The following is an 11,456-nucleotide window of genomic DNA, read 5'->3' as shown; positions in this document are numbered from 1 at the left end:
CGGAAGCAGCAACACAGTGAAATTTACCGTCACATAACACGCTACACATAAGAAATGTGTGAAGAATGCACTTTTTATAATTTTTTGTGACATGTTTGCTCCTGGCTCAGTAGATTGATGTAATGCTTTCTAAAGAGGCATAGAGAGCTACATGTCATGGTCTGTCTTTGTCCTGTCTTGTTTTGGTGGTTTCCTGTTTTATTTTGGTATGTCTGTCTTGTTCCTCCCCATGTCCTGTCAAGTTTCCCTCCTGTTTGATTACTGCTCCCTCCCCTAATGTGTTACACCTGTGTCTCGTTGTGTCTAGTATATATACCCCTTGTCATTCCTTTGTTCCTTGTCTGTGCATTATGGTTTGTCGTGTCAGTGAGTCGTGGTCCGTGTTAGTGTTACTTGTTTCCTGTTACCCGTAACCCGTAACCTGTGTTCTCTGCCTTTTTGCCTGGCTGCCTTATTTGCCCTTTGGAAGTTGCATTTTTTGGAAAATAAACTACCTTTACTTGATACGTCTTGCGTTTGGGTCCTGCTTGCCTGCCTGTCTGCCTGCCACACCGTAACACTACAGAGCTGAGGTCACATATAAACTGGTATCTAATTTGTTGAGCAATGGTGTGTGTGTGTGTGTGTGTGTGTGTGTGCACTTTAAGCAGTGAATGTTCATTTATGGTTGTCAATTCTTACAGTCTTTATTCGTCTAGCTGTATATTCAAGTTATTTTATGCTCTTTCCATATACGCACAGTCATGCCCGAAATGATTCATACCCCTGGCAAATTTTTACTTAAAGTTACTTTTATTCAACCAGCAAGTTTTTTCTTGATTGGAAATGACAGGCATCTCCCAGAATATAATAAGACAATGTACAAGACACATCATTGTGGAAAAAAGTGGCATATCCAAAATTATTCATACCCTTCTCAATAATTAATAGAAAAAGCCTTTATTGGCTATTACAGCAATACAAACGCTTCTCATAATTGCTGACCAGCTTTTTGTACAGTATGTCTCCACTAGTATTTTTGCCCATTCATCTTTAGCAATGAGGTCGAACTCTTTCAGTTTGGAGGGTCTCCTTGCCATCACCCTGATCTTTAGCTCCCTCCACAGATTCTCAATTGAATTCAAGTCAGGACACTGGCTGTAAAACGTTAATGTGTTTGTCCCCTAACCATTTCTTTACCACTTTTGCTTTGTCGTCTTATCTTCTGGGAGACGCCTGTGTCATTTCCAATCAAGAAAAACGTGCTGGTTGAATAAAAGAAATTTTAAGTCAAAATTTGCCAGGGGTATGAATCATTTCGGGCTTGACTGTATATTTCCATATCAGATGGGCAATATTTGTTGTCAGCCGCTCCAACTTCCAACATGGGCCAAGCCTCCAGGTAAAAAGTTCTAAATATTTGATTGTTCTGGTTGCTCTCACATGTTAAACTTTGAGATCTTTGTTGTTATTTTTTCCTTGCTTGATTATACTTCATAGAATCTGAATTGAACTGAAACAACACCACCAGTCACTTTGAGTAAATAAACATGATAGTCTTGACACTTATTGTGAGTAGCCTAACAGATCCACTTTCTTATTCAGTAATTTAATATCAAAGTATTCAACCCAGATCGCAGTTTTGTTCAGTAACTTCCACAGTGTCCTTACTATTTAAGTCATAATGCATTACATTGTAAAACATCCTGAATGTGTAACAATATAAATATAGCCGTAACAGATTTTTTGTATTTAGTAACAGCCCTGTGTGAATAATGTCTTAAACAAACAGATTTACCTCCTAATAAATACATTTCCTCTTTCTGTTACTGAAATGTTATAGATAACAATAATTGTGATCCCTTCTGGCCCAATAAGTGACAAATCAATTTCCAGGACACCATCACAGACCACTATAAATACATTTGAGAGTATTCAAGACGGCTTTGCCCAGTGCAAGAAACTAATAATCAGACCTTATCCCTTTCGATGGCATCCAAAGTGCGTTTCATTCTCTAATGAAGACTGAAAATTGCAACACATCGAGCGAAAAAAAGACATCCGCTGGTTAATTGAATCATCACGGTTGAGTAGGTTTGAGATTAATTCCACGTAAGGAGAGGATCAAAGGCGAGCCAGTAAGAAGGATGTCGAGTGGAATAAGAGCACTGAGGCTTGTGGGATAATCCCATTAAGGGCCACACATTCATCCAGATCCACAACTGTTACTTTAAGTATGTAAAAGATTACAGCTAAACAGTTAGCGATAGATAGGGGGTCAACCAAACCTGTATCATATCACCATAGAACATTGTGGTGTAGGCCTATAATTATTCTCAGTATTAAGCCATTTTAATAGTGATGCTGAGCAATGATCAACCACTATGAAAGCTATTTCAGAGTTTGCCTCTGGAACAGATTGGATTACCAAAAAATAAGAGAAATACATGCAACATCGCTTACTAATACTGATCGTGAAGGACACATCTTGATACATTGGATTACACTGAAGCCTGTGTCATTGCAGGGTATATTAATGACATCTCCTCTGACAACACTGCAAGCCTTTGATCTAAAATGAGATTTTTTCCTTCTGGAGTCTTAGGTATAGGCCCATGCGTTCATCTCTGCATAAATATAACCATTTCTTTTTCAAAACTGTGGAAGCAACTCAGATAACATCTGCTTCAGGAACAAACTCTTCATTGACAAGGTCACCCGCTCAATATGCAAAAAGCAGTATAAGATTACTGATTTTGCCAAAGCACATGGTGTTTATGTAAACCATATACACCATTGAGAAAGGGCAGATAAAGCATGTAATTTTACAAGATGAAGATTCCACTTTCACACTGGCAGTTCTGTGAGGCTGTTCTTTGGCACAGTGGTGTTTTTAGCTAAACGCAAACATTACCATGCTATACGCTCAGCACAATAATGCTATACGCTTCACTTCAGCATCTTAGTTTTGAATGTTAGCATGCTAACATTTGCTAATTAGCGCTTAACAAAAACTGCATTTGGGGCTGATGGAAAGTCATTAATTTTTCAGGCAATTGGTCGTGAACCCAAAGCCATATTGATTGAACCAATAGAAATGTGGACCTTATGACGAGGCTACCACACGTACAGATAATGTACTGTATATTGTATTTAGCCCTGGAGCTCGTTTTCACAACTTACGGATCTAATAATTTGGTTATGGGTAAAATTAATGCAACCTGCAAGAGCATATTAGTAAAACCAACACCAAGTGAATATGTATTAAAACAGAGTGACTCAAAAAAGTAGAACATTAAAAATTTGCTTTCTCATGCAAGACATATTTATTTTTAAATTGTCAAGGCAATATAAACAGAAGAGACAGCAGAGCTGTTACATACCAAAGAATACTGAAACTGATATAAACAAAGAACATCAGAAGCAAGGTTTGGAAAAGAGTGCAAGAAAACTAATGTATAATAGATTTTCTTGACAAACAACAAAAAATGTAGTGAAGTTAAATCCACCATCATCCATCAACTTGACATTAACTAAAATAATTCCTCAACTAAATATACTATGATCAAAGCTAATATAATGATCTAAATGAAATATTTGGCAAAAACAATACAAATTATTTATTGACTGCATTCGCAAAAGTGCTCTATTTACAGAGAAATGTATGAATGTGTGTGTGCATGTTCACAAGTGTTTGATCTCATTCCATAGCGCAGAAGTTATCCAGACTGTTCTCTCCATTCTTGGGAAGTTCCTGGTGCTCCAATAGTCGGTACTGGAAGGAGACACGATTGATATAGTTCCCACTGGACACCAGCCGCACCACCGAGTTATCGCAACCAATCTTCATCTGGGCTGAGAGGCCAAAGAGAGAAACAGATGCTTTTCACTGGACCATAAGGAACATTCTTGTTCTTATGCCAGTCCTTCTTAGCCAGGTTATGAAAAAATAAGTGTCTTTGTTCTGTGTGTCACGTGTTTTGCCTTGAAACAATCCCGCCAGATTGTGGTCAATTAATAAAGATATAGTATATTATAGTTTATAGCACATCACTGTTATAATCTAAATCTGCTGTAACAATGATAATCACAGATTCACTCTGGAGGTAAGACTCACCGAGCCCTCTGAGGGAGAAGCAGAGGTCAGCTACAGGGAACATCTTAGAGGTGTCCACCCCATTCCCTCCTAACAGCTCCACATAGTCACCTGAGCCTGAACAAACCGACCACACCTGTCTCTGTAAAAAATAAAAACAACAAAATATTCTAGGACTGAAGTGCACGTACAAAAAACAGCAGGTAACTTCTTAATGCTCCACGTGAGAGTGACATGCTATGGATCAATAGGCTGGCAAGCAGGACCCAGTTTTGTGTGTGTGTGTGTGCTGTGTTGACTTGCATGATGATGCAAATGGGACACAAATACATTAGATAAAAGTATGTTAGAGAAATATATAACGTCCTTAGGAGTTAGGAAATCTACGCTAATAGGTAGCAGTAATGCAACAAAACATTTCAATATGAGAAATATGTAAAATTATTACTGTACATTCCAGCGTGGTTTGAATAATGGAACTCAATGTTCAGTAGTAATTAAAGCAATATTTAAAGACTGGTAACATGGACAGGGCAGACGGACTGCGGGTGTAAATTAACTTTTTTTTTTTACTTCCTCAATATAAGCGCCTGATCTTTGAAAGCCCCGAACAATGTTGTTAAAAAAAAATTGACTGGCTCATGATAGGCCTCTGATCTTCATTCGGAGTGGGGGCCTACGAAGATCAGGGGGCCTATCATTCACCAGTACATTCTTTAAATAACATTGTTCGGGGCTACGAAGATCAGGTGCCTATATTGAGCCATTCAAAATTAATAAACTAAGACTTCAAAGAGAGAAGGAGCTTCGGGATATAGGATTATTTAAAATATTCCTGAAGCTGACCGGATTTTTTAAACACGTACATTTTTTCTTTCTGCTTCTTGGTAATTCTGTGTCTCCAAATTATTACAGAAAATTGTAATAAATAGCTTACATAGGACACAGTTGATTTAGCCTTAGTTTTCTTATCAAAGTGCACCAAATTGAAGAATTTTATTTCTAAAGGTTCACATTTTTCTTCTAGGGGAGCATTCCACCAGGCCCCATAGAAGGTCCAGGGTCCCACCACAGTCTCCCAAATTCCGCTTAGAAACACTGCATGTGTGTATGGCTATTAAAAGTAATTAGAGCAGGGGTTGTGTTTATATAAAAGTAACGATTTGGTCATTCATCAATGATATCATGGTGTTATCTGGCTCAGAGAGGTACCAGTCACTAATGCATTTTGGACTCTATACAAACATAGCTTTTACACACTTGTATTGTAAGGCCGCCTCTCAGGGGGCCCATCAGGACTTCTGGGGCCCAGAATTTGGTGCTACGCCCCTGAACATGGACTTCTATAGTTATCATATAAATACTAGTCTGTCTACATACCCTAAAGCTAAAGAGAGAGTAGAGTTTCAACCTTGGGTCCATTATGTTTTCTATCTATGTTCATCTTTTTTCACATACTTTTTACATCAAAAAGGATTACATGCAGGCAGCTGTGCAAAACTGTTCATAGACATCCCCTTTGAAATTGTAGCATTTGACCCAGGTTGTTATATTTGGCCCCATACTCACAGTTCATCATAATGTCAAAGCTCTGGCAGCGAGAGTCCATCTAGTTGCCAATATCTTGAGGAGGTATTTTATTTTGTTCAGTCTTTTATCAACATGATCTTGACCAGTTCTGTTATTCTCTACCTTAAAAGGGGTTTTGGATTGCATGGACTGTTTATTCCTATATATCTACGTATATCGATATTCTTCTGCTCACCTTTTAATAATTTTTATTTAATACTTTTTTTATTTGTTGTTTTGCAGCTTTGAAAACAAGATTAAATAGATTGAAAAGTTCCTCATCTGTGAATAAACTTTGAACCACTATATAAAGTTGGTTGTGATTGTTGTAGTACCAGAAAGTAATAAAAAGCCTTTTTTGGTATTTGTGTATGCCATTTGGATGGAATTTGATAATGTGCTTGGATCGGAGATTTTACCTAAACCTGCAATAAAGGTATTCTTGGCCAGTGCAAACAAGTTGTTCACTGACATAATTTTTAGAGTAAGTTGAAATTGCAAATTTGTTAGAACAGTTGCTTATTTACACATCCAGCAGTTATGGAGAAACATTATCATTCATTAGGAGTTGTGTATTTGGGCACACTTGCTTTTAGCGCTGATTTTGGTAATTAGGTCCAGTTTTGGGATACTTATATGTCTCTTTAGCTGCAAAATTCTCAACAATTTTCACCTGCTAGTTGCTTACTGTTTCTTTCTGAAGAATGGTACTGCAGGTAATGTACAACACGTTTTCTGAACTTTTTCATTTAAAACAGCTTCCCACTGAAGCCAAAAATGAACGTGAAACAAACTGTAAAGTTTTCAGAAAGCTTAAAATGAGCTGAAACTCTCTTTAAAGTTCTGTAAAGCCGAGGGGAGCTGCAGAAGGCAAACAGCTAAGCTCGGTCCAAAAGTACAGATTGAAATTGTATTGTTTTGATAAACATTATGCAAACAATATCTTACAGTTTAAATAGAGGTGCATTTGTACAGGTGCTGGTGGATCTTTTTTAATTTGGACTGTGCCAGGTTAGCAGTTATTACTAGCTTCTGGCTATAGCTTATTATTTAACAGACAGACGGGAGTGTAGCATTGATGTAACTCTAGGCAAGACAGCGATTAGGAATATACCGAACAGGGTTGAAGTATTCCATTCTGGAAATATAGACAAATCTTGCCTCAATAAATTAAATAATATATTTTGAATGTGTTAGGGTGTCTATAAAGTAATTTACATTATTAAACTTAATTACAAAAGACAAGTACCCTCCATACTCATGTGATGATGATGATGATGATCCAGTTGATAATGTAACTATAGCATGATAATCAGACTGAATTGCAATTTTTCCACTTCAACTGATTTTCAAAAACCCCATGTAGCTGCATCTATCTTTTCCACCTTTGTTTTTCTGTTGCTACTTCAATGGATAAAGTTAGATTACTAGATATATGCAATGATAACATCTAATTCTGAGCAACACATCTGAGCTGTGGGCAACCATTAAGAGGTCTGGATCCAGGCTACATGAACAAAGTGGGCCATGCCTTTGTAAATGGATTTAGTTTTGGCCGGAGGCTTGATGGATCTCACTGTAATGGTGACCTGAAATTTAATATTAGGGCAAGCTGTTATGTCATTAAGGTTCATATGGTAATATGGCTGGTACACAGACCAACATTTTCAAATTTCCTTATCTAATATTTTTGGCTTTATTGAAAACATTTGTCACTTCAGTGTATGTGTGTGTGTGTGTGTGTGTGTGTGTGTGTGTGTGTGTGTGTGTCTCACCTGTGCACTGAGCTCATTACTTTTGGCCTGGCCCAGGCTGAGTTCTGTCAGACGGATCTCCACAGGGTAGATGATGGAGAAGCTGCAGTTCCTGCGCTGGTGTGGCATCACCATGGTGAAGCTGCCCTCTGGACTCTGTGACATGATGTTACAGGCTGTACACAAACACACACACACACACACACACACACACACACACACACACACACACAGACAGACACACACACCATACAAACACACACACACACACACACACACACACACACACACACACACACACACACACCATACACACACACACACACACACACACACACACACACACACACACTCACACACACACACACACACACACACATCAACACACACACACACACACACACACACACACACACACACACACACACACACACACACACACACACACACACACACACACACACACACACACACACACATCAACACACAGCAGGAGAGATTTAGAATTAACATTTCCCCATCACCAGAGAAACTCATTACCGACACCTCATGTCACAAATTGAACATAATCAAGGCTGACTGCGGGGAGGGGACACAATTAGGGCTGAGCGTGGAAATCCAATTCCAGTTCTGATGACAAAGATAAGAAAATAATGAAATTTGAATGGATAACAGTATGGTAGATAGACTGGCACCAACAGGAGTCGGAACACTTTACCCTTGTGGGCATGTTGTTCATTTAGAGGCATTTCCAAGGCGTAGGAGCTGTGCCAATCAAGCTGAGGAGAGAATGTAGGAATTAATATCATGGAGTGTTATTTGTTCTGCAAATGCATGATTAAGGACTTTTAATTGCTGCGTATGAGGATAATTTTTCAGACTGTCACTCACATTTACAAAGGAACAGGATGAATACAATTATATTGTCGTTACATTAGTGCCCCTCAGCACTGCACAACTTCATTTTCAAAAAGTGAAAGTCCCAAATATTGGGACCAGATGAAACAAAGGGTCAGTATTGTGGACAGCTACAGTTAATGGTCAATATACATGAATACAATCCACGCACATTGGCCTGAGATTCATGCTGTTTCCCTATAGATAATCCATTCAAAATCCCCTTTTTTGTGTGTGTCAGTGTTCCCTCTTTGTCTGTCTTTGTCTAACAGCCAGGCCGTGATTGTTTTGTTGCTTGACACAGTGTTGACACAGTGTTTGTCAAGCAGCTGGAAAACAGGTGCATCCCTCTCATTCAATCTCTCCATGTTGCTTTCGGCCTTGATTAATACTCAACCAAGGAAGGTGACGCAAATGACCGGGAAAAAACACACACGCACAAGCACACACACACACACACACACACACACACACACACACACACACACACACACACACACACACACACAAATGCCACTGGTCTAGCACTTACACAAAACCAGTTTTAGATGCAAGACCTTGGTCCTTCGTTAGCATTTTTCCCCCTTGTGATTTAAATAGTTTTTATAAACAATTCAGTGTAATTTCTGTGGATTTTGTTTCTGTTTATTTCGCCTTTTAGACATTTTAGGCCACGAGTGACTTCAAGGATGTGCACTGCAGAAGGGACTTACGGAAAGGGTTGTGAAGCTTTTTAACGGCAAGAGTGAAGCCACTGTCAGGGCTGTGAATGCGGAAGAAAATCATGGCGACGTTCTGAGATGAGCGGCTGGTGGCTCCCGGAGCTCCCGGTGACGAGCAGTAGTCTGTGTAGCGCTGGTGAAGAGGCAGCTGGTGGTCCTGCTTGCTGGGGAACTTCTCGCCCTTCAGAACCCAGCCGTCAAACATCTGTACGGGAAATATACATGATACCGAGTAAAAAGGCTACACACTATGCCATCATCATAATCTTCATCATCATCATATCATAAAATTATTCAATACACAATTTGACAATAATTCAGGATTCACTCAATAGTTCACCTCTTATACATATTTTTCATATTACGTGAGGAAAAGCATCAGTAAAGTGTTGAGCACATGTAGATTACTGCCACTGTATCTTTGCTTACACTATATGGTGTAATAAACGACAATAAGGGTTATCTCAGTACATGAATATGAGCTTGTAGCAGGTGTAAAGCTAAATGACAGTTTATTATGATTATAATTTTGGTTTGCATAGGGAGACTGATAAAACCTGAAAGGAGACTTTTCCCTTTTTACATATAGGACGTGAACACGGTGGACATTGAGCAGTTGGTGAATATCTGGGGTGACTGCATTTAGAATAGATCGGTTATACTACATAATGAATGAGTTGATCAAAATTATTGTCTCACAAACAAACTTGTCTTTGAATGACAAAAAAAAGTCTTAGGGTTAAATAACCCGTACTAGGCAGCCATGAATCATACCAACATCATCCGTACTGCTATGGTGTTAATCATCCTTAATTACAACCATAATCAAATATGAATTGTTTCTAAAAATATTCAGTAAATCTCATTTATACACTTACTGTAATAGTGTGTTCAAATATACAGGGTTGTGTTGTCTAGATGTTTTGAGCATCTATTCCTGATAAAAGGGACTTATCGTGTGGATGAAAAGTCTTTCTCTAGGCCATGCCTTATACCACTTTGACCCACATGGACTGAAACTGCACTGTTACTGGCAGGCTTGGCTTCTGAACTAAAGCGTTCTCTTCCCGCACTTGCTCTGGGTAATGTGACACATGCAGAGGGGATCCAGTGTGGTGTTTGGCCCTTAAAGCTGTGATTACCCTGTTTGGCACGCGATTTTAATCAAGCAGAAGATGAAATAGAATTCAGGGTTTAAATGGTAGCGCCCCAAACTTTCCTCATTCCACCTGAGGAGAGGTTGGGGAGGTGTGGGTTGTTGTTTCTTGTGAATGAAGCCAAACCTTGATGAAGTCTCCGGCGCTGCAGTCGATATTGACGTCAGACAGCTCCAGACTGATGACCTCATTGGGCTCAGCGATGATGAAAGTAGCACAGGCCAACTGTGGCTGAGACGCCATGAAGGTGAAGTAGCCATCAGTGGCCAGCATGTCCAAACATCCTACAAACACACACACACACACACACACACACACACACACACACACACACACACACACACACACACACACACACACACACACACACACACACACACACACACTTAACTTATTCAGGAAGACTGAGGACGGGTTCACAAAACAATCTCAATGAGCTTTTAAACCATAAGTAAAAATCCAAGATGTTGTGTGATAATACAAGTTGGTCATGAAGTCAAAGTGTAATCAGCTTAATGGTAAAACACAACAAGTGTTTATAAACAAATGTTGACAATTGTCTACTGGAGAGATGTTTGTTTAACCCACGTCGAGCTAATGTGGCCCTGAAAGGTTTGTGACAAATTATCTAATAAGTGCTAATTTATTCTAATAGAATTGGACTAACATCAAACATTCACACTGTGTACATTTTCTGACATTTCTAGAATTGTGTTGGGTGCACTTTTGGGAAATACTAAGTGATGTGCCAGGTAAAGCATCATAGTATGCATAACAAAATGCAGCCATGAGGTGATTAATTGACTGATTCATAGAATATATCTGCATGGACCCCAGAGCTGCAATGCCCATCTCTCCACGGAATGTTTTAAATGCATCACTAAAAATACTTTTAATTATGCAAAGGGTTTACTTGACGTAAGTCTGTAAAACTTGCTCAGCATAATCAGCTACTGAATGAAGCCATTGTTTATTGCTGCACTTACTGAGAGGTCGGTGGAAAATAAAATCCTCTGATTCTCTTTTCTGCTCCAAACTAAGCAGAGAGTATAATCCATCTGAAGCCTCGTTACCCTGAATGAAAACATGAGAGAAATAAACGGCAGCATTTAACTTTCCAGCTTCAATCCAGAAACTTTATAGACGTCAGTTGCACCTGCCAGTCGTGGCTTAATTAAAACAAGAAATGTGAAACTCTTACCTCAACGTAGCGACTGAGCCCCTTCCTTGATGAGAGGGAGATCAGAAAGAGGAACAGCTGTGTGCGCAGAGAGACCGACAT

At 39.1% G+C, this 11,456-nt stretch overlaps 1 protein-coding gene across 1 annotated transcript; it reads right to left on the bottom strand.

Annotated features, from left to right (window-relative positions):
• Positions 1 to 3,679: 3,679 nt before the first annotated feature.
• LOC307260914 (corticotropin-releasing factor-binding protein-like) lies at positions 3,680 to 11,456 on the bottom strand (the record flags this gene model as incomplete). Its single annotated transcript, XM_080041283.1, has 7 exons — positions 3,680 to 3,834; positions 4,097 to 4,217; positions 7,420 to 7,574; positions 9,009 to 9,222; positions 10,301 to 10,458; positions 11,161 to 11,248; positions 11,376 to 11,456. The coding sequence occupies 7 exons, from the start codon at positions 11,454 to 11,456 to the stop codon at positions 3,680 to 3,682; spliced, it is 972 nt and encodes a 323-aa protein (XP_079897409.1).

The sequence above is a fragment of the Ammodytes marinus genome (assembly GCF_949987685.1).
Source record: "Ammodytes marinus genome assembly, chromosome: 2".
Classification (NCBI taxonomy): domain Eukaryota; kingdom Metazoa; phylum Chordata; class Actinopteri; order Uranoscopiformes; family Ammodytidae; genus Ammodytes; species Ammodytes marinus.
The sequence above is the reverse complement of the archived record's forward strand: the minus strand, read 5'-3'. Positions and strand labels throughout refer to the sequence as shown.